Here is a 24,730-nt window from a genome sequence, read left to right as displayed (position 1 = left end):
GCCCAAGTGATTCTTGTGCCTCAGCTTCCCAAGCAGCAGGGACTACAGGCAGGAGTCACCAGACCCAATACTTTTTTTTTTTCTTTTTTCTTTCTTTCTTTCTTTTTTTTTTAAAATTATACTTAAGTTCTGGGATACATGTGCAGAATGTGCAGGTTTGTTAAATAGTTATATATATGCCATGGTGGTTTGCTGTACCATCAACCCATCATCTACATTAGGTATTTCTCCTAATGCTATCCCTCCCCTTGCCCCCCATCACCTGACAGACCCCAGTGTGTAATATTCCCCTCTCTGTGTCCATGTGTTCTCATTGTTCAACTCCCACTTATGAGTGAGAACACGCGGTGTTTGGTTTTCTGTTCCTGTGTCAGTTTGCTGAGAATGATGGTTTCCAGCTTCATCCATCTCCCTGCAAAGGACATGAATTCATCCTTTTTTATGGCTGCATAGTATTCCATTGTATATATGTGCCACATTTTCTTTATCCAGTCTATCACTGATGGGCGTTAGGGTTGGTTCCAAGTCTTTGCTATTCTGACTAGTGCTGCAATAAACATATGTGTGCATGTGTCTTTACAGAATGATTTATAATCCTTTGGGTATACACCCAGTAATGGGATTGCTGGGTCAAATGGTATTTCTGGTTCTAGATCCTTGAGGAATCACCACACTGTCTTCCACAATGGTTGAACTAACTTACACTCCCACCAACAGTGTCAAAGCATTCTTATTTCTCCACATTCTCTCCAGCATCTGTTGTTTCCTGACTTTTTAATGATCACCATTCTAACTGGCATGAGATGGTATCTCATTGTAGTTTTGATTTGCATTTCTCTAATGACCAGTGATGATGAGCTTTTTTTCATGTTTGTTGACCGCATAAACGTCTTCTTTTGAGAAGTGTCTGTTCATATCTTTTGCCCACTTTTTGATGGGGTTGTTTATTTTTTTCTTGTAAATTTGTTTAAGTTCCGTGTAGATTCTGGATATTAGCCCTTTGTCAGATGGATAGATTGCAAAAATTTTCTCCCATTCTGTAGGTTGTCTGTTTGTTCTGATGATAATTTCTTTTGCTGTGCAGAAGCTCTTTAGTTTAATTAGATCCCATTTGTCAATTTTGGCTTTTGTTGCCATTGCTTTTGGTGTCTTAGTCATGAAGTCTTTGCCAATGCCTAGGTCCTGAGTGTTATTATCTAGGTTTTCTTCTAGGGTTTTTACGGTTTTAGGTGTTACGTCTTACATTTTTGTATAAGGTGTAAGGAAGGGGTCCCGTTTCAGTTTTCTGCATGTGGCCAGTCAGTTTTCCCAACAGCATTTATTAAATAGGGAATCCTTTCCCCATTGCTTGTTTTTGTCAGTTTTGTCAAAGATCAGATGGTTGTAGATGTGTGGTGTTATTTCTGAGGCCTTTGTTCTGTTCCATTGGTCTATATGTCTGTTTTGGTGCCAGTACCATGTTGTTTTGGTTACTGCAGCCTTATAGTATAGTTTGAAGTCAGGTAGCATGATGCCTCCATCTTTGTTCCTTTTGCTTAGGATTGTCTTGGCTATATGGGCTCTTTTTCGGTTCCCTATGAAATTTAAAGTAGTTTTTTTTTTCTAATTCTGCAAAGAAAGTCAATGGTAGCTTGATGGGAATAGCATTTAATCTGTAAATTACTTTGGGCAGTATGGCCATTTTCACAATATTGATTCTTCCTAACCATGAGCATGGAATGTTCTTCCATTTGTTTGTGACCTCTCTTATTTCCTTGAGCAGTGGTTTGTAGTTCTCCTTGAAGAGGTCCTTCACATTCCTTGTAAGTTGTATTCCTAGGTATTTTATTCTCTTTGTAGCAATTGTGAATGGGAGTTTACTCATGATTTGGCTCTCTGTTTGTCTATCACTGGAATAAAGAAACAGTAATGCTTGTGATTTTTGCACATTGATTTTGTATCCTGAGACTGCTGAAGTTGCTTATCAGCTTAAGGAGTTTTTGGGCTGAGACAATGGGATTTTTTAAATATACAATCATGTCATCTGCAAACAGACAGAATTTAACTTCCTCTCTTCCTATTTGAATACACTTTATTTCTTTCTCTTGCCTGATTGCCCTGGCCAGAACTTCCAGTATTGTGTTGAATAGAAGTAGTGAGAGAGGGCTATTGAATAGGAGTGGTGAGAGAGGGCATCCTTGTCTTGTGCTGGTTTTCAAAGGGAATGCTTCCAGCTTTTGCCCATTCAGTATGATATTGACTGTGTGTTTGTCATAAACAGCTCTTATTATTTTGAGATAACGTTCCATCAATACCTAGTTCCATTAATTTGTGATAACATTCCATCAATACTCATTGAGTGTTTTTAGCATTAAGGGGTGTTGAATTTTATTGAAGGACTTTTCTGCAGCTATTGAGATAATCATGTGGTTTTTGTAATTGGTTTTATTTATGTGATGGATTACTTTATTGATCTGCGTATGTTGAACCAGCCTTGCATCCCAGGGATGAAATCGACTTGATCATGGCAGTAAGATTTTTAATGTGCTGCTGGATTCAGTTTGGCAGTATTTTATTGAGGGTTTTCTCATCGATGTTCATCAGGAATACTGGCCTAAAATTTTCTTTTTTTGCTGTGTCTCTGCCAGGTTTTGGTATCAAGATAATGCTGGCCTCATAAAAACAATTAGTGAGGAGTCCCTCTTTTTCTATTGCTTGGAGTAATTTTAGAAGGAATGGTACCAGCTCCTCTTTGTACCTCTGGTAGAATCCAGCTGTGAATCTGTCTGGTCCTGGGCTTTTTTTGGTTGGTAGGTTATTAATTACTGCCTCAATCTCAGAACTTGTTACTGGTCTTTTCAGGGATTCAACTTCTTCCTGGTTTAGTCTTGGGAGGGTGTATGTTTCCAGGAATTTATCCATTTCTTCTAGGTTTTCTAGTTTATTTGTGTAGAGGTGTTGACAGTATTCTCTGATGGTAGTTTGTATTTCTGTGGGATCAGTGGTGATATCCCCTTTATCATTTTTTATTGTGTTTATTTGATTCTTCTCTCTTTTCTTCTTTATTCATCTGACTAGTGGTCTATCTATGTTGTTAATCTTTTCAAAACACCAGCTCCTGGATTCATTGATTTTTTGAAGGGTTTTTTTTTTTTTTTTGTATGTCTCTATCTCATTCAGTTCTGCTCTGATCTTAGTTATTTCTTGTCTTCTGCTAGCTTTTGAATTTGTTTGCTCTTGCTTCTCAGTTCTTTTAATTGTGATGTTGGGGTGTTGATTTTAGATCTTTCCTGCTTTCTCCTGTGGGCATTTAGTGCTACACATTTCCCTCTAAACACTGCTTTAGCTGTGTCCCAGAGATTCTAGTACGTTGTGTCTTCATCCTCATTGGTTTCAAAGAACTTATTTATTTCTGCCTTAATTTCGTTATTACCCAGTAGTCATTCAGGAGCAGGCTGTTCAGTTTTCATGTAGTTGGGCAGTTTTTAGTGAATTTCTTAATCCTGAGTTCTAATTTGGTTGCACTGTGGCCTGAGAGGCTGTTTGTTAAGATTTCTATCCTTTTGCATTTGCTGAGGAGTGTTTTACTTCCAATTACACGGTCAATTTTAGAATACATGCTATGTGGTGCTGAGAAGAATCAACAGAATCAATATTGTGTTGATTTGGGGTGGAGAGTTCTGTAGATGTCTATTAGGTCCACTTGGTCCAGAGCTGAGTTCAAGTCTTGAATATCCTTGTTAATTTTCTGTCTCATTGATCTGTCTAATATTGATGGTGGGGTGTTAAAGTCTCCCACTGTTATTGTGTGGGAGTCTAAGTCTCTTTGTAGGTCTCTAAGAATTTGCTTTATGAATCTGGGTGCTATTGTATTGGGTGCATGTATATTTAGGATAGTTAGCTCCTCTTGTTGCATTGCTCCCTTATCATCATGTAATGCCCTTGTTTGTTCTTTTTTGTTTATTTGTTTGCTTGTTTTTTTGAGGCAGAGTCTCACTCTGTCGCCCAGTGCAGTGGTGCGATCTTGGCTCATTGCAACCTCCGCCTCCTGTGTTCAACTGATTACTGTACCTCAGCCTCCCAAGTAGCTGGGATTACAGACACGTGCCACCATGCCTGGCTAATTTTTGTATTGTTATTAGAGATGGGGTTTCACCATGTTTGCCAAGCTGGTCTTGAACTCCTGGCCTCAAGCCATCCTCCTACCTCAGCCTCCCAAAGTTCTGGGATTACAGGCACGAGCCACCATGCCCAGCCCATTATCAGTTGTTTTTCATCATTCTGTTTTTATCAAATTTTAACAATGCTATCGAATTTGAAAAATTAATTTTATTTAGTTTTCTGACTTCTACCTTATTTCTTTCACTTTATTTCATTGTATTTTCTTGGCATTCATTTATTTTTGTGTAGTGTTTCCTTGATTTTGTGTTCAGGCATGTGGATAAAGCCATTCTTACACATAAAACTTCAGACCTAGGATGGCACCTATCAGTTTATACTACATTAGACTGTTCTGTGATTAACTCACTCCAAGGCTTCTGTTCAAATGAGATTTTAAAAAAACGTACATTAATATGTACATTAGTAAAAAGATTCAGTATCTATGGGAATCTGTAAGAGTCAAAGAATAAAAGGAAGGTGAAGAAAACGCATCATACTGAGTTACTCAGCAATGGAGACAATCCTGTTAGGTAGAGGAAGAAAGGACCAAGTGAACCATTAGCTTGAAGGTATCAGAGAGGCAGCCACATGTGCCCTCTAGAAGCTAAGAGATGGAAACCAATTCAGCAACCACGTGGATTAGATAAACATATTATTACTCTCCAATTCTGGTCATTTTTACCTTTTAAATTTCCATTTCTGATGCTCGTTAACCTGCTTTTTTTCTTTTCTTTTTTTTTTTTAAGTTTAGAAGCTAAATTCCATAACTACCACCACTATTACTACTATCATTGTCTGGACCATCACCAACATGCCTAGACTATATTCATAAACACACAAGATGCAAAAGCACCCTTTACTGTAGTCTTCAGTAACTTCAATCACACTATCAACCTTTATCAGGGCAGCAAGTAAAACGCAAACACTAGAGGTTATGTCTGAGAACTATTCCTAAGCACCAAAGTCATCAGTACTAATTCCCACCACTAATTCCAGCAAGCCTCACTTTATTTCTCACCTATAACACAAACTGGGTCGAAGTATGGTTAACCATTTGTCTATAACTTCAGAGAATGCTGCCTTTCCCAAAGTATATTATGGAATATTTGTCTTGGAAAATGCCTTCCCTCCACACACACACACACACACACACACACACAAAGAAAAGACAAAAATGACTATCCCACAGTCCCTTCTTGGAAATTCACAAAGAATATTAGCATATTAAAGCTTCTTTCCATAAATAAACAATCTGCTTAACTCAGCATGTTCTCAATTTATCTGATCATGTAACACTTTTCCATTCTTACTCCTTTAGAGACAATCTATGAAAGTCTTCCAGAACTACTATTTCCAGAAAGACACTCTGGGAAATACAGCTTTTGACTGATAAGGAACAGAAACTGAGATGCATGTTACACACTGCCAAAGTCTGAAAACCCTAATTACTTAGCTCCAGCAAGAGGCAAGTGCAGCACAATCAAATGAGTGTTGCGAAGGAAAGGGTTTCTTGGAATCACAAGGCCACCTGATCGATGTCCCACTTACTTGAGGAGATTCCCCAGATTGAAAAGAGCTCGGTTATGCTGTGGATGGAGCTGGAGAGCCCTCTGATAGTACATCTTTGCCTCTGCTGTGTCTCTCGTCAGTGTTCCAAGGTTGTTCAGCGCACTTGCATGGCGTGGATACAACCTGAAAAGTTAAAAATATTAAGCTGTGATGGTTCAGGAACTTCTAAGTTGGGCACAATTTGCTTGTTCTTTTTTCCCCAGGTATAAACAGCCAAAATGAAACACTGAATTATTCTTGTACTTGAATGGTTTGTGTACAATCTTACTGGTCAACGACTTTTGCAGGTGAAAGTATATAATTAGGACAAGGATGCACATATTTATAATTAAATAATTATTAAATAGTACAAGAATAAATAGTATGTGGATCTACCAGGGTTAAAGACATTTAATAAGATTACTTTCCATTTCTTGTGATAGAAAACCCTCCTTGCCTCAGGTGCTAAGTTTCTAGCCTGAGTTTGTGGCCTGGTGGGGCCTCTGACCAGCTGCCTGTGCAGGATCCACTATGTATACCAGATGCTGAGCGATCCTTTGAGGAGGAATCTTCATAAACATCTTAAAAAAATAAAAAAAAGAAAAAGGAGTTTTGCTCTTGTTGCCCAGGCTGGAGTGCAGTGGCGCGATCTCGGCTCACTGCAACCCTGGCCTCCCAGGTTCAAGCAATTTTCCTGCCTCAGCCTCCCAAGTAGCTGGAATTACAGGTGTCCGCCACCACTCCCAGTTATTTTTTGTATTTTTAGTAGAGACTGGGTTTCACCATGTGGGCCGGGCCGGTCTCGAACCCCTGACCTCAGCTGATCCGCCTGCCTCAGCCTCCCAAAGTGCTGGGATTATAGGCGTGAGTCACCACACCTGGCCCATAAACATCTTTGGATTGGAGCATTAGTAAGACTGCCATGACTGAGAAAGGATGATATATAATGTCACCCCATAAAAATAAACTTAATCTCCAAAATGCCTCCTCTTCTCTTTTTTCTATTTTATCTCATTTCCCCCCTCCTACTGCAGTTTGGTTCCACCTGTCCCAGTACAGTCTCAGACAGAAAATACTAAGAACTTAGAACACTTAAAGACAAAAAAAGAAAAAAACAAAGGTAAGATAAAGCAAAAAAATAGCATTCCTAATGTTCAAAAGCAAATGTAAAAGAGTATGAGGTGGACATCAGTATACCAAATTTATACTGATTAAGGTAGGAAGGGAACCAATTTATTTCCTAAACTCAAAACTATAAAGAAGCCAAATCCACACAGCTCCATAATTTAATTGTTTTTGATATATTCAGACTGGACATAGTTAGCAGTCTGGTAGGTTTGTTCCACCTTTGTCACCCAGAGTACTTTGAATAAGCCGATGGAGCTGGCTTCTAATGTAGAAATGCCAAGATAATGCCCAAGTAATAAAAACAGGATCTCTACTTGTCAAGCCCCTTGACAATAAAATGCCATGCTTGCTCCCTTTTCCGTACCTTCTAAAAAGATCAGTTTAATTCTGGAACAGAAAAGGTCCCTATTAAAAGGACAGGGAAGACAAGTTGCACAGTTTTTTAATCTTTGCTCTACCCAGAGTCTCTTAAGTTTATTTGACCCTTCCCTACTCCCTTACAGAGCAGCTATAAACATCCCTCAGAACTAATATTTCCAGGAAGGCACTCTGTAATATTCCTCTTGACTGACAAGGGCTAGAATCAATTCAAATGAATATTACATCCTCCCAAAGTCTGAAAGCCCTAATTATTCAAAGAAGCTTTGGAGGCTGTTAGGAGAGAGATCTTTAGAGGAAGTCTGGCAGAAAGCACACTGACCCAGCACATGCGCTGTTGTTTGCTTCTCTCTGATCACATTTAATTAGCACAGACAACTTAAGGGTCTCTCATACTGGCCCCATCACATCCAACTTCAGTTCCTGAAAGAAAAGCGCTTGGTGCTCTCTCTGAGATGCCTTTAGAAGATATGAGGCTATGATGAGGGCGAAATATGTTTCTGTACCTGTTCCTTCACTCTATGTCCAGAAAAGTGTCCTGCGAAGCCTGTGTCTAAGAATGACTTTGGAAGTGGTTGCTGAGCACATCACAGCCAGGACTCGAATTCTTCTAAAGAAGCTTTGGTTTTTGTTTGCTTTGTATGTTCAGCAAAGCACTGTAACTATCAAAAGATTTAAGGGTTGTCCAGTGCATGTGATGAGGTCAATTTCCATACTCCTTATTTCCTTTACAACAGGCAGTAACAGAAAGCATATCTTGGATATGTGTCTTCCTTTTTCTTAGAGGAGATAATTTCTTAAGACTTTCTCTTTTTCTTATTTCTTTAAGGCTCTGAGCCCTTGAAATGAACTTCTGAGGTGAAAACACTAAAGGAAAGGACAGGCTAAATTCAATAAGACCTTACACCATGGGATCACCCATGTAAGGTGCCTGTTTGCTGTGCAAGCAGCCGGTCACCTCTAGTAAGTTGCAAGCCCAACTCCATGAATTTTATATTCACTCATGACCCCGCTGCCATTTAAATGAACAGTCATGTATTTCAAAGGCCACTGACTACAGAAATGGCTTTCTCTTTCTCTTTTGTTTCCTTCAAATCAGAAACAGAATTCAAGTCCACCCTGAACTCTTAAAAACAAAAGTGAATAGTAAGAAGAGAAGTAAAGAGAAACAGAAGCAATATAAGAGAAAAGGCCTTTACTATGCCTTGTGCTCCAAGAACCAACTTGGAGCTGCAGAAACGTGATGCTCAGGAGGAGGAACCAACTATAGTCAGGGAAGAGGTTCTATGTTAGCAAAGAGCCCCAAATCCTTGAGGAAGGAGACTGCTGATATTTACAGGGACTCGCTGACTCTATAACCTAGCAAAGCTCTCCACCTGGAAAATGTGTAGCTATTGCTTATTCCTGGCAATACTAACGGCTTGCTAGCCATTAGTATTAATATCCTTTCTCTCTCTGGGTATCTGAGGAGGCTCACCTAATCACAAGCAAGCTTTGCATTATTTATGAAACCAAGCTGAATTTCATTAAAAGGATTCTTAACAACCAGGTCAGAAAAAATATCTAAAAAAAAAAAAAAAATACAGATGTAAATATTTTCTTAAAACACACACTCTACAGCAGACCTATGCAAGGACAAAATTTATTTTCTGTGTTTACTTTTTAAATAAATTTGCGTTTGAATTAACTTGGGCCTAATTCAATCCTGATCTCTCCAGGAAGGGAATTTTCTATTGGAAAGATGAATTATTTAAGAGATGTCTACGTTGCTACATCAATTGTCAGAATAAATTAAGTCCATCTTGACTTTAACTTCTACAGGTATGTTTTACAAATGTCCTGATAGTGGTTATTCCCTTCCCCATCCAGAAAACCTCAACAAAAGGTTTGCTGAAGTGGAGCAGTGGAGATTTTTCAGGGCTATTTTTTCAGGCCTGATTTTGTAAGAGCACTCACTGGATTTTCTTTCTCACAGTATTCTTCAACATTGAATTGTTTATGAAAATTCTTTTGCTATTTATTATTATTTTTATTCAATTTTTAAAATTTATTATAGAGAAAATGAGTTATATTGTCCAATTATTTTGGGGTACAAAGAAGCTCATTATTTCCTCACTAAAAAAGAAATGTATGGGGCCGGGTGAGGTGGCTCATGCCTGTAATCCCAGCACTTTGGGAGGTCCGGGCCGACAGATCGCTTGAACTCAGGAGTTTGAGACCAGCCTGGGCAACATGGCGAAACCCTGTCTCTACCAAAAAATAAAAATAAAAATAAAAAACACGTACATATAGAGATGTGGTTCTATGAGGTGAAGAAAAATTTGTGTTCAAGTAGTGGGTAGTTTAGTTTCTGGATAAACAATATCCATTTAAGCATTTTAGGGGTTCTTAATTTTTATCTAGTGACATTTCCTCAAGTAGAATTAATAGATTAGGCAGTCAAGGACATTATTCCTCTCATCTCATCTCTGAAGAATGAATGTCAACACGTTAATAGGAGAAAGTTCCTGGGAAGGAACACTTGTCTAAGCAAAAAATAGAAGGCAGGAACAAAAGAAAATGAGTTCCAGAGGACCCAGGATGTGTAAATGGTACTTTACATTTTTAAAGTGCTATCTCAGACATTGTCTCATTTACCCTTCAAAATTGCTTAAGTAGAATTACCGTACTATTTATTTTACAGTTGAAGAAAGGGAAATGCGGAGAAATTAAGTAAATAATAGGTTATAAAAAAAGACATCTCAGTCACTTGAGCCTAGAGTTTGAGGCTGCAGGGCGCGATGGTGGCATCACTGCACTCCAGCCTGGGAGACAGTGAAACTCCAATTTTTAAAGGAAAAGAAAAGACATCTCAGAAGCACCTGTGTTCTTAAATGTCAAGAAGGCAGCTGGCTCCTGTAAACCTGTTTTCAAACTTCACTTGTTATTCAACATTCAGCAAATAAATTAGAGCTTCATTTGGAATAATTCTTTTCATCTTCTTGTTTCTTTGGCTAAATCACTCAGCTATGCTCTTATAGGAACTAGTTCTCAGTGGTAGAAGTGAAATAAACTCAATACCCAGAAAGTTTGGCTACTCAGAATCTTCACTGCAAAAATCTGTCTTCTGTCATACAAAATAATCATGATGTCTCTGAAAAGCACAGTATTGTGGAAAGCTATTTGGGATTAACCACACTCAGTAAGTGTGTAAGATTTACATACATGCTTTCTGATTTACCCTTCTTAAGCTCTAACCTCACCTAAAGATCCATAGACATAAGCTGTATACGAATAAGATCAAGTTTTGAATTTTATGTCAGTTATTTACTTTAAATTTTGTACAATCTATTCCAAAGTTAAGAATGCTGTTTACTTTTCATTATCTGAGTGCCTTATATGGCATTTCATTGTTCAAATAATATTGAATGATGTGCTCTAGCTTGCAATTTCCTTTCAGAGTATACACACCCTGATTTATTTTCAGGGTGTGTATACTTGTCCGATTTTCATACCACACATTAATTTATTTGAGGTTAACTATGCTAAGGTCAGATGTTTATTTTCTATTTCCTGTTGAGAAAATAAGAGTCCAAAAGAAAAACATGACTGAGAAAAACATTCCACCAGAAAACCTGAATTCCACTGGACTGAAAAATATACAAAATAAACTTCATTTCAGGAGTTGACAGCATTATTTCCAACCATATTAGTCTGTGGCATATTTTAAGTGCATGGTTCCTTTATGTTGCAAAATTTAAGTCATCATGTTACTAAATTGCACTTGAGTAAAACTGATCATTTGATTAGCCTGCTTGTTTAATTGTTTGAAATTGCCATTAACACCTAGCAAATAAGTTTTACCACTTTCATCCTGCACTGTGCTCCTTCTGATCCATTACAGATAGCCTTGGGGAAAAGCCTCAACTGCAGTTCAGGGAAATGTGACGCACTCTTCAAGAGGGGCCAGCTAAATCATCTGACCTTGCACAATGGATGACCTCCAATAGTAATGTAGAAGGGCTCCTCCCAGTCAGTTTTCCAAGACTATGCAGAGTAAAGCCATGGCTCTCGAGTGCCCATAGGAAATGAATCATTTTAAATGGCTGAACCTGATTCCTCAGAATTTACTGCTAGAGGTTGGGAAGTTTTCTGAATTAAGTATTTCTCTATTCCTTTAAATAGAAATGGTGAACATAATTAACCTTTCTCAGAGGCTTGGGGTGAACTTTGGTTTTTGTGGCAGGATAGATAGGAAACTGCTTTGGTGGAGTGGAAAAATAACTGGATTTGGAGTCAGAAGCCATGAGAGGCATTCCAGCTATGTGATTTTGAATTTATGTCTGTGCTTTAGTTGCTTTCTCTAAAAAAGTAAGCTTAATAACATATTGACCTTCTCTGTGAATAAATGGGCTTCTATGTGAACAAATGAGATGGTGGATATAAAAATATCCATCATCATACCTGTTACACTACATGCATTTAATATTTTGGGGTTAGCTGCAGGACCTCTGGGTGGTTTGACTGGCTCCCTCTGTAGCCCTGATGAACACATGCCAGGCTGAAGCAGCCAGTTCTCCTTCCTCACATGGATTTTTCATCCTCAGAAAAAACACTTGCTTCACTGTTGCTGATAGCTTTCAACTTGCTCCCATCAGTCAAAATTACATCCATTATTTCTTCATCGCTAACCTAGTGAACACTCAAGTCATTCTGTGTCCATCTGTTTCTCTTATACTGAGAGTTCTCAGATGTGAAGGGCAAGTAACCCTCTCCATTTTAAGAATGTGGGAATGTTCTTTGTCAAGCACTCCCTCCAAAGTCTGTCAATCCTTCATCATCTGAAGCAAATGATCCCCATAGGCACCAGAGCAATTTTCTCCAAGTTTTTCCGATATGCTCAAGACCAAATGGAACTCCAGACACGTGTAATTGAAAAAGCTATATCCAAGGTTATAAGGACATTCAAAATCCTATGTGGTTCCTGTGTGACAGATCAATGTGCACCTGGGATCCTTGTTCCACTAACACTTCCTAGCATGAGTGCACTCTGGTTGATGGATTATCTCAGAGAAGAGACAATGGTGTATGTAGGAAAAGTATGTTCGTATTCCTAATTAATAACTGCCATGTAAGGAGATCAAGAGGAGTGGGGAGGAGAGTGGGCACATTTTCAATATCCACCACAGGAACTGGGTATTACTCCTGATATATAATGGGCAGGAGCTAGGGCTGTGAAACATCTTGCAATGCATAGGACAGTTCTGCATAAAGAAAAGTTGTTCTGCAAAATATCAAGAGCTCTGTCATTGAGAAACACTGTTTGTCTTTATGGAGTTGTTCTCTGACTCTAAGAGAACTGTGAGAGATTTTATGCATTATGTTTGTCCAGTCTTTCTTTTCACAAGCACGTATTAAGCATGTACAATGTGCCAGGTTGTTTGCTAAGGGCACAGAGCAGTAAAGAGAAAGTTGTCCTTGCCCTCAAGAGTGCCCTGTGGTAGAAGAGAGACAGGAAAACCAATGGACTCTAATGCTCTGTAAGGAGAGCAGACAGAGCAGTAAAGCTGAGCAGGAGCTGACAGGAGCATATAGGAGGAGGGCAAATGAGAGGTGCCTGAGACATTCACCAAGGTTTTTCCAGGAGAGATGATGCTTTACTGGGAGGGGCAGCAATAAAGGGGACTGGGAGCGCAAGGGAGGGGTAAGAGCAGGAAGAGGAAGGAAAGGGTTCCAAGGAGAGAAAGCAAAACCAAACAGAACTTGAGAAACTGAAAGGATTTTATTCTGGCTAAAGCAGAGAATGGAAAGGAAGAAAATAAAGGACAAGGGGCAGGTTTTGGGTAGAAGATGACCAGTTGAGTTTGAGGTGCAGAGGGCGGTTCGTGAAAATGTCCAACTGGGTAGATGGCTCTGATCATCAGGGGAATGATAATGGTAAAGTCATAGATTTGAAGGTCAACTAGCATATACAAGATGGTAACTGAAGCCTTTGGGACTGAAGAAACCCCTTAGAAAGCAACGATTGAGAAGAGAACAAGGTGTAGGGAAGGAGGAGACGGTCCTGAGAACTCTTCCATTAAGGGTTGGTGGAGGCAGGACAGTCTAAAGAAAGAGCGGGAAAAAGCAAGACAGCATGGTGTCACAGATGCTAAAAAAGAATGACTTTAAGGAGGAAGGAGTGGTCATCAAATTCAAATGCTACTGAGAGTTAGGTAATTGGATGCCCAAGCACGGTCCATTGGATTTATCTGCATGGAGGCAGCTGGTGACCTTGGGGAGAGCAGTTTCAAGGGTGGGGAGGGAGCTGATGCCAGAATGTAGTTGAGTGAGTAATGAGATAAAATGAGGAAGATATTGCAACTTTCTGGGAAATTTTGACACTTGAAAGGCAGGAAGGAGATAAGGAAGCACACAGACGAATGGCAGGAGGAGGGAAACAAGAGATGCAGAGCCGCTGGTTGGTTGGTTTGATGGTAGGAGCAATTCGAGAATATTTAAATATTAATGGAAAAGTGCCAGGTGAAGGGAAGGAAGCAAAGGATTTAAACAGAGGATTATCAATAAGCTCTGAGAAATTAGAAATCATGGAACCTCGAGCAGAAAAGAACAGATCAGCCTTAGGGTTGAAAAACCAGCAGGGCAGTAAAAGAGGAAAAGCTGAATTAGGGTTCTCCACAGAAACAGAAGCAACAGGATGTGTATATTTAGGGAGACACTTATCTTAAGGAACTGGCTCTCATGATTGTGGAGGCTGGCAAGTCCAAAATCTGCAGGGTAGGCTGGCAGGCTGGGGACCCAGGGAAGAACTGCAGTTAGAATCCAGAAGGCAGTCGGCAGTCTGTGGGCAGGATTTCCTCTCCTTCCAGGGGAGTCTGTCTTTTTCTGTTAAGTCCTTCAACAGGATGGATGAGGCCTACCCACATTCTGGAGGATAATCTGCTTTACTCAAAGTCTACTTATTTAAATGTTAATCTCATCCAAGAAGTACCTTTGTAGGAACATCTAGAATAATGTTTTACCAAATATGTGCGTATCATGGCCATCCAAGTTGACATGAAATTATCCATCACAAGTCTACCCCTTGCCAACCTAGCACCCAGGAAGAGGAAAAGATAGAAGTAATTTAGGGTCTTCTGCTATTGATGGCGTTTAGGTTTTACATTATACCTCAGTTACCTTTTAAAACATTCTAGGTAATTCACATACTTTAAAAACACAGCATAAAGCTGGGTGGAGTGGCTCACGCCTGTAACCCCAGCACTTTGGGAGGTCGAGATAGGTGGATCACATGAAGTCAGGAGTTCAAGACCAGCCTGGCCAACATGGTGAAACCTTGTCTCTACTAAAAATTCAAAAATTAGCCAGGTGCGGTGGCAGGTGCCTGTAATCTCAGTTACTTGGGAGGCTGAGGCAGGAGAATTGCTTGTACCCAGGAGGCAGAGGCTGCAGTGAGCTGAGATTGTACCACTGCACTCCAGCCTGGGCAACAGGAGCGAGACTCTGTCTCAAAAAACAAACACAAAAAAACCACAGTATAAAGAAGTTTATATGTAGCATTGTTCCATTCAACAAATATTTACTCAGTGCCATGTTCCTGGCACTCTCCTCCATGCTGGGGATAAGGACAAAGATTTCTGCTTTCATGCGGTTTACTAGGTAGAGGAGGGACACAGACAATTAACAAAATGATAGGTGAGTATAGTGGAGGGTGATAAATGCAGAAAAATGAAACTAAGAGGGGGAACAGGGGATGCTGGTGGTATTTGCAGTCTTCAGTGGGGTGGCCCGGGGGGCCTGATGGAGAAGCCAATGACACATATGAGGAGTGCTGAAGGGTGTGAGGAAGGCAGCCATTGAGGTAAGTGGGAAAGGGTTCTGGGAGAAGACAGCAGAATGCAGAACCCCTGAAACAGGAAGGTGACGTGGCTGGCATGCATGTGCCTGCAGCCCAGTGTGGCTGGAGCTGAGTAAGCAAGAAGAAGAGCAGGAGGTGGGTCATGGAAGTAAGGTGGCAGGCGGTGCAAGGCGAGCATGGAGGCTGCTGCAGGGCCTCCCACTTTCCCTGTGAGTGAGGTGGGGCAGCTGGAGCCTTCTGAGCTCCAGACTGCTGTGAGTGGGGCTCCAGTGGGGCTGGTCTTGAACTCCTGACCTCATGTGATCCACCCATCTCAACCTCCCAAAGTGCTGGGCCACCCCACTGAAGATCCCCGAGGCTGCTCTATTGAGAACAGACTGAAGGGAAGCAGGGCAAAGTTGAAAACCACGACACCAATTAGGAGCATATTGCTGCAGTCCAGGTGAGAGGCCGTGGGACAGTGGAGGTGGAAGGAGGTGGTTGGATTCTGTGTGTTAGTCACATTTACTGAGACTGTCATTGCCCTCATTGCTTAAGGATATTGCTTAAGTCTTTTATATGAATTATCTGGTAATCCTCCAACCCTATGAGGTAGGCAGCATCACTATTCTCATTTTTAACAGAAAATCTCAACCCTATTTTGCTAAACCTGCCATATTTACTTATACAAGAAATCACAGCTGGTGTGAAGTTCCCCATCGAGGCTGAAGTGCATATTCTCCCGGCTGCTAGGAGTGTTGGCTGCTGGCAGCTCAGAATCCAGCTCCTCTCTGGGCATTGCTCTCAGCCTCGGGGAGTTGCCTTCCCAAGGCTACACTCCCATCCCGGATACAGCGAGTGGTTGAAACAGGGGCTTAAAGATAAATCTCTTGCCTCCATTCATGACATCTCTAAGGCGACATCCCAGTTCCAGAGCTCCCCATGGGATCAGCCGAGGCCTCTGTTGGAACTGCGTTCTACTCAACATCTCCTCTCTCCTGCTGCCCTGATGTTCCTGAGGGTGCTCCTTAATAAACTTCCTGCTTGTAAATCTTTGCCTTGGATTCTGTTTTCTGGGGACCCATATACAAGAGAGTTTTTAAGATGAAAAAGTGATCTAAGATAGCCAGAGAAAGTGAAACTTCTCTGAAAATAAATTATGGAGATTTCATTTTGAAATTCAGTTCATAAGTATGGCCACAATGTGACTTAAATTCTGTTGTTCTTTTTTTCTAAATGAAATAATGTTTAATTTCCTGAGCTTATGAATAAAACTGCCAGATTTAATTAACACAGCATATATATAGTGAGAATATAATTTCATCAACAAGAAGTAACAAACATAATTTTGTGTCTACTTGTGATATTAGAAAGCATATTTGAGCTTTTATACATGAAAATACCATATCAGCTGAAGAACACATCTCCACTTGTTAAACCTGGCTAAAAATTGGTAATTGAAGTTTTCATTCCTTCCAGAAATACATGGCAGCTGGTATCCAAGTCCACCTGTGGTCATGAGAGAGTTATCTTAAATGTTCACCTAAAATAGGCTATGTGAAGGACTTTTTAAAATACTCATTGACTCCTGATTTTTTAAACATGTTCAGACTTCACCCCAAGCTATGCCTTAGGGTCTGCTTTATTTTTTTCTGTTTGAAGATGACAGAAAATAGTTTTATAAATTATATTATTAAAAGGAATTATAACAAAGTAGTCTTACTGATATACTCAAGGTATCAGCAAACATTGGTTAATTAGACATGGGTAGATTTCTTTAGACTCTAATGATACGGTGTCTCTTCAGTATTCAATCTTTTATCACTTTCTTTTTCTACATACACGTCTTGCAGTCTAATGCAATGTCCTTACAAAGTTCCTGTGATCCACATGGGAGGGAATACAAAGAATTATATCAATAGGCACTATTATCATAACAAGTCTCTATGTTATGCATTAAACATTCTAATCAGAAAGATTTTAGTTCTATCCCTTCCCATGTGTTAGGCAACTAAATAGTGAGTGAAGATTTCTTTTGTATAGGAGCATTAAAAGCACTAAACAAAATTTAGTTACACTAGGAGAAAAGAGCTTGGTCTTGCAAACTGATAAAATTTAAGTGTGAAAAGGAATTATTTCTATAGAAAATAAGTAAATGCTTTGAAAATGCTCAAAAAGGAAAGATGTTCAAAAAATCACTGCTGAATTAGATGTAAAATAATTGTGAAAGACTGGAGAAGAAAAATTAGAAAAATCTCAGTCTACTCAAATTAAGTTGCAAATCTCTTTAAATTTTTCTTCCAATTTTAAATATCAAAACTGAGACTCATAGCAATGAATTAGGAGGTGGTTTTTGCAGATTCTAATTAGAAGATTCTTACTCAAAGAGAAGGATTTGATTTGACATCAGAAGATTGGTGAATGGATGTACATTTGAAATTTCAGTGTTAAATAAAATATTCAAGAGTTTGCTTAATTTGTTTTATGATTCTCTATTTTTAGCCGACTTTTTAAGCTATTTGACAAAGTACACACGTGGCCAAGTACACATCAATATCTTGCCTTTATTCAAGGAGAATCACTATTTCTCTTTTGGGGCTTATTAGCTGAGGCATTTCTTGGGAGTTTAGTGTAGGAAGGGCTGACTTGCTGCGTGGTCTCTGGACTTTCTACTCCCATCACACAAGGTAGAATGTTAGAAACCTTCTCCAGGGTAACTGAATGGTCAGAGAGCTCTGGAGGCCTATGGCAGATCTGCCAGTGGTTTTCTGAATCTCCAACATAGATAATCCCAAGCTTTATATTATTGCAGGAGTTATAAATGTGAGAACTGCCCCCACAGCAAAGCAAAGCTAACACTTGGTGTTTGTTGAGGATTTAAGAAAAGGGTTTTGACATTTTTCTTTGATAATTTGAATCTTAAACTGAATACATGACCTTAGATGCAATATTTTCCAGGGGAGATTTCCCTTGTACTACAGAAATATTATAAATGAGGTAAAGAGGAAGGAGAAGTCAGTGGTACTTCCACATTATTCAAAAAATAAAAAAAATTAAAAGAAGCAGAATATTCATGTCATACATAATTACTAACTTATTATAGTGCTATTTTCAGCATCGTAAGCCAGCCAAAAAAAGACTGGTATAGGTACAACCCTTATGATTAATTTCACCATTGCCTTTGAGATCTATTCAGTCATTACAACACTAATGGATAATTGCTGGAATTGATTTCAGATAATAGCGCCTTTAACCTTGCATTTCCCTAATCACCCTCTTTCTTGCTGTGTGCAAATATGAAAAACATCAGATACTCTAAAGTTGAAGTAGAGGTGGAGCAGCTGGGAGGGAGAGGAATCCCTGTCTCAGCAACTTCCACAAAGAAATCGCAACAGCAAAATAAGGGCAATCTTCCAGTCACCAAGGATAAATAATCATCAAAATGATGAATAGCTCTGGTATTTTCCTTTTCCCTCTAACACAAAGAGTGACAATCTATTTCTTAAAAACAACAACAACAACAACAACAATAAAAATACCCAGATCCGTTGAAAATTCACCACAGAGGTATCCACACGAAAATGATATTTTTAACCAGAAGTATTTTGAATCCAGTTTGAGAGCATAAACTGTTTCACTAATTACTATATGTAATATATTTATAGCTTTAATCATTTTTCCCCATGTCTTAAGGGACATATTTCTTCCAGAAGCACAGTTGCTGAAGCAAACATTTATTTGTATTGTTTCACAGCAAAGAAACGGAAGTACCCAACCAGCTACTATAATTCTACAAAATCAACTGCCAGAGAATTTTGTTTAATTTATACTTTTGCTCCAAGCTGTGCCTGAGGGTCTGCCTTATTTTTCTTTTTGAAGTTGAAAGAAAATAGTCTGTTATAACAAAACCAATTAAAAAGATACTGATACACTTCCTACCAACCATGTAAGTTTCAGGCAAACTTACTGCCCTTTTCCTCCCTTCAAGAATGCCATCTAAAATTGATAAATATTAATTAATTATTAAAGCCAAAATATACTTTTATGTACCCTTGAAGGAATATGCCTTTTAAAAAATGACATTTCCTCATTGCAAAAGGAATAATCATTGTGGAACACCTGGAACACACAAGAAATTATAAAGGAAAAAATTAATCTATAATCTCACCCACCAGAGATAAGCATTATGAATATTTTGGAAACTGTCTTCTGATGAAAGAATAGAATTATTGATTAAATCTTAAAAACAACCTTCTATTCTGTAATAAAAAACTGCTTCAACAAAAAGCTTTGATACAGTTATTCCTCTGGAACTTATATTTCTTGTAATATTTGGGAAAATAATTGATAGCAAACTTGATATGTATGGTTTAAAACTTCTGCATATTAGGCTGGGTTTGGAGACTCACGCCTGTAATCTCAGCACCTTAGGAGGCTGAGGTGGGTGGATCACTTGAGGTCAGGAGTTCAAGGCTAGCCTGGTCAACATGGTGAAACCTGGTCTCTAATAAAAATACAAAAATTAGCTGAGCGTGATGGTGCATGTCTGTAATCCCAGCTACTTGGGATGCTGAGGCAGGAGAATCACTTGAACCTGGGAGGTGGAGTTTTCAGTGAGCCAAGATCATGCCACTGTGCTCCAGCCTAGGTGACAGAGCAAGACTCTGTCTAAAAACACACACACACACACACACACACATACACACAAACAAAACCAACTTCTGCCATATTTGTCATGTTAAATATTAAGTAACAGGTCCTAAAGTCTAAAGGATTTTGATTGATAAGCAATATGCTTGTGTAAATATAACAATGACACTGTCAAAATAAGCCTTGAGACAATCCAAGTAGACACTTCAGTGAAATGCATGATTTGGTTGGTAGATGTACTTTAAGCATATCCCAAAGTGAAACCGTCAGAAAATTCAACCAAATGTAGGCAGTCAATCTGTAGAGGCATGAAAACATCTTTAAAGGCTTCTGTGAGCACCATAGTATTTAATAAAAGAGAGGATTAACCTTGCTTTATTTTGCCTATAATTGGAGCTTGCCAGGCAACTATAACTGGCTGGTTGTGTACTTCCGACTGGCTAGTTGGGTACTTCTGCTTCTGATACTAGTAGATTGCTGCTAGTAAGGCAGAACTTAAATTTTTAGTTTCTTCTGAAGCCATATCTAAGGATATGTTTAGTATTTTCTCTTCCATTGGGAGACTAAAAGGAGAATGTTAATACACACACACACACACACACACACACAAAAAAAACTAACGTATCCCCAATATGGTAATCAACTGTCTTATCATTTTCTTTCTGTTTAATACAACTTTCAGGGCATTTAATTTCTATACTCAAATGTCTTCATGGAAATACTTTCAGGCATGGGATGTCTAGGGCTTTCTATATGCATACGATTAAAATTCATTACAATAAATACCATGAGAACTTACCAGTAAGTTTTTGACAACCAACTCTTGTTAGCATGTATATATTCAACTGTCAGTTCATTGTGTAATGGATAGCAATGAAAAGTTTTACAAGAAAACACCAAGACTTAGATGCAAAGTAGAGTTATTGCATTAATAGCAGACTTGAACACTGAGCCAAAAGACTCAGAGTCCAAGAGCTACCCCACTTCCAAGGATCAGTTTACTGTCAAGAGAAACAAACTCCCCCTCCATATACTGGGAGGGCCAAGTGAAATAAACAATGGTCTTTAAAGCACAAAGGCCATCACCCTCCCTATATGGTGCTTACTTGAGAGCTGTTCTGTAGTGGTAGATCGCTTCCTTGTTCCGACCTTGGTCCTTCAGGAAATTGGCATAGTTGTAGTGAACCTTGGCATTGTGGGGCAGAGTTTGAACTCCAGACCTAAAATGAATAAATTTTTTAAAAAGCAACAAAGAATATCATTGTCAGATTCCTTTATGTTTTACTCAGTTTCATGAACCTGTATTTGAAATGTCCATTGTGTTCTAAAACAAGGCATTGTAGCCTAAAACAAGGCTTCCAAAATTTATGAATTATATAATTACTAAATGTTGTTTTCTATAGAAAACAATGGAGGCAGTATAGTGTCATATATAGCTGAACAAGCATGCTAACTGTGTATGAACAAAACGCCCTTAGCCTATAAACATAGGGCCTTTGTTGTGCCAGAGACACAGCTGGAGCCTGGGTAAGGCTCTGTCGCTCTTCCTGAGGCTTTTCTTGGGGAGTATAAGAGGGTCCAATGGTATACCTGAGAGCACATTGTACAACATGGGACACACACAGCTTTGCAATTAACAGATCAATCTCGCTTTCCTAATTTGTGGTGCAGGGGCAGATGCACCCACACTGGAGCTGCTGCACAGACAGGCCCTGCCGAGGCTGATTACAAATGCTTTTCCTTCTAGGGAGAATTGCAGCACTGGGCCAGCCCTTTCTTCCTATTGCATCTGTCTCTGGAGTAGGCTTCTTTTTCATGGAGATTTGATGAAATACCCTAAGTGATCTCTGAGTGCACAATAAAGAACCAGAGGAAAACAAATATTTAATGATTTTCATAAAATGAGAATAGCTCATAACAACAACCTGCTCCACAAAACATGAGATGTAACATGCAGTGTCCTCTATTCTCTCTCTTCTTTCTCTTTATTCTTTCCCACCATTCTCGTTTCCTTCAATGTAGAAACCCATGCAACTGGTTAGTGTGAGACTCTCTCTAGCTCCCCTCCCATCTACAAGGTCATCGCTTCCTCCTTGGTATGGCACAGTTCTCAGGGGTGAACTGTATTGAAAGGAAAACACATTCCAGATCTGGGAGTGTACATGGGGACTCAGAAAGGTCCTTAGTTACTCAACAATGGAGGGTGATAAAGTCAGGCTTATTTGAGATAATTATGACATGCCAGGCCCTCATATAATCTGCATGAACGGAAGTGGTGGAAAAAAGGCAACAGTTAATGTAGGCCCAAGCAGAATCATTAAAAAGGGTAACTTCCAGAAGTGAGATGGTTTGATGAAATCAGTTTGCAAGCATTTCTCTAAGCTGAAGTAAATGGTACAGTTGTTTATCATCTACCTAGAGTCTCTTCAGTACCCCACACTGTGCCAGGTGCCGGGGATACAATATGGTTAGAGTCCCAGCCCTCAGGGAGCTTATGAGGGTGAAGAAGTAGGAGGAGGGGATTACAAAATGACATGTAACAATAGGTGAGCAGGGTATCAAGGAAGCACAGCATGCTTATCCCCGAATGGGATCAGATGAGGCTTCCAGAAGGCAGTGAAGGTGAAGCTGAGACTTTAAGGATAAGAAGAAATGAAATTAGCCTCTGGAGGAAAAGGCAGCAGGATGTCCTACGCAGACGCCCCCGAGAAAACAGAGCCTGGGGCTTCTGGGGGACTGGAAGAAATTCAGAGTGGCTGGATCATGCTAAGTCCTAGAGTGGAGAGAATCTAATAGGCCCTGTGAGTCGCGCTGGAGACTTCTTGGGGAGTTATCTGAAGAGCAGCAGAGCATCAGTGCAGAGTCTCCAACAGAGAAGTGAGGGAAAGGGTAGCAAATGAGAAGAACTGAGCGGTCTTCTGGCTGCAGTGCATGGAGACCTCCTCCGGGGCTGCTGAGGAACCTCAGAGAGGAGAGGAGAGGGAAAGGGAGGAAGGGGAAAGGCAGGGGATAGGAGTGGAGCAGAGAGAAGATGAGAGAAAGAAAATAGTCAGAATTTCAGCAGGGGCCATAGGGAGGAACAGAAGGAATCAGGAGATATCCAGGAAGCAGAGGTGGCAGGTGGCAGGACAAGGTGATGGTTGATTCTCTGGGGAATAGTCCTGCATGTTCATGTCGATTCAGTTTTTTCCTTCCTCCAATCATTAATTCACTTACAGATTTCCTTCTTCTTCTTTTTTTTTTTTTTTAAATTGAGATTGTCTACCAAAATAAATCATTACAAAAAGGATCACTATAGACTGGCCTCCCTACCAATAAGTTTTCTTGGAAATTAACTTTACCCTATACTAAGCCTGGGCCAGTTTTTTTTTTTTTTTTTTTTTTTTAATGCAGGTGTAATTATTCTACAGATAAGAAAATGAGGCTTTTCTCAAAGCCATTATAAACCTTGCTTAAATGGTCACTGTACTGGTCTGCTCAGGCTGCCATAACAAACACAAAACCCATAGACTGGGTGGCTTAAACAACAGACATTTATTTCTCACAATTCTGGAGGCTAGAAGTTCAAGATCAAAGTTACGGCTGATTCAGTTTCTGATGAGGGTTCTCTTCCTGTCTCACAGATGGTCACACTCTACGTATGACCCATATGGTGTTCCTCGGTGTGTGCACACAGAGAAAGCTCTGGTGCCTCTTCCTTGTTGTATATGGGCATCAACCCTCCTGGATTAGGGCCTCACCCGTGTGACCACATTTAACCCTCATCACTTCCTCACAGGCCCTATATCCAGATACAGTGAAACTGGAGGTTACAGCTTCAGTACACAAATTTGCAGGGATGCAAACATTCAGTCCATATCAATTACCAAAGCCCAAGTTCTTAACCATGAGGGAGGGCCAGCAGCAAGAGTAAGGCTGTCCAAATGCCACTGAGTGACTGTGCCTACAGGGTTTACTTTCTGCCTGGTGCTTGTCTACCTTGGGGCCCATCTGCCTGGGGTGATATCAACAATTTGAAGATGATACGAGGAGGGGTGGGAGCAGGAAGGGGTTGTTTTGTCCTTTGTAGCTGCTTCAGAAACAATGTCCACAAGATCACACAGCTGGCAAGTGGCAGGGATGGGACAGACACCCGAGGAGTTTGGTTCTAGAGTTTCTCTTCCTTCGCCTGAAGGAAGGTGGTACGGGGAATGATAAAATATAGACAGATGGGTTTGAAGGCTATTTGGAAAAAAAATTCCTGCAACTTATTTGCATTAAATGAGACAGGAAGACAACTGATGAGAGAGAGGAAGGACTTCGGGATGAGAACCTAGTTTCTGGGCAGTTGTACTTTAATGCATTAACTCTCTCAGATTACATATTTAGATTTAATTTTTAATTTAAAGCTCAGATTAATGGGAAAATTCCATATAATGTGTTAAAGCCTGTTGGAGAAATACGTTAGAGAATACTTCCTCGTTTTGTATGGGCACAACCCCTACTTCAACTTTTGTTGAGTTTTTATTGAAATAACAGCCTCTGAGGACCAAGCAAAGTCTGCCCCACTAAAACCTACTGTCCGGGAGCTTGAGGACCTCTCCGGAGGAGGGATCTGATGGTCACCTGTGAAGCTAGAGAAGAGCCAAAAGAAACAGATCATCTGAAAGCAGCAGACCACACATTTACAGCTGCTTCAGAGATTTAAAACGCACCACATGAACATGGGAGTGCAGATATCTCTTTGAGATACCTATTTCATTTCCTTTGGGTAAACACCCAGAGGAAGGATTGCTGGGTCACATGGTAATTCTATTTTTAATTTCTTTTTTTCTTTTAATTATACTTTAAGTTCTAGGGTACATGTGCATAACGTGCAGATTTGTTACATATGTATACTTGTGCCATGTTGGTGTGCTGCACCCATCAACTCGTCAGCACCCATCAATTTGTGATTTACATCAAGAATAACTCCCAATGCAATCCCTCCCCCCTCCCCCCTCCCCATGATAGGCCCCAGTGTGTGATGTTCCCCTTCCCGAGTCCAAGTGATCTCAATGTATACTTGTGCCATGTTGGTGTGCTGCACCC

At 39.9% G+C, this 24,730-nt stretch overlaps 1 protein-coding gene across 3 annotated transcripts in view; it reads right to left on the bottom strand.

Moving 5' to 3' along the window:
• Positions 1–24,730, bottom strand: part of TMTC1 (transmembrane and tetratricopeptide repeat containing 1) — a 301,112-nt gene that overhangs the window by 60,171 nt on the left and 216,211 nt on the right. For all 3 annotated transcript variants that reach the window (XM_011934100.1, XM_011934099.1, XM_011934097.1), the window contains 2 exons: positions 20,767–20,880; positions 5,689–5,832 (listed from right to left, as the gene is read on the bottom strand). In XM_011934100.1, the coding sequence (XP_011789490.1) occupies positions 5,689–5,832; positions 20,767–20,880 (258 nt within the window). The remainder of the gene's footprint in view (positions 1–5,688; positions 5,833–20,766; positions 20,881–24,730) is intronic.

Source organism: Colobus angolensis, unplaced genomic scaffold (genome assembly GCF_000951035.1).
Source record: "Colobus angolensis palliatus isolate OR3802 unplaced genomic scaffold, Cang.pa_1.0 Scaffold131, whole genome shotgun sequence".
Classification (NCBI taxonomy): domain Eukaryota; kingdom Metazoa; phylum Chordata; class Mammalia; order Primates; family Cercopithecidae; genus Colobus; species Colobus angolensis.
The sequence above is the reverse complement of the archived record's forward strand: the minus strand, read 5'-3'. Positions and strand labels throughout refer to the sequence as shown.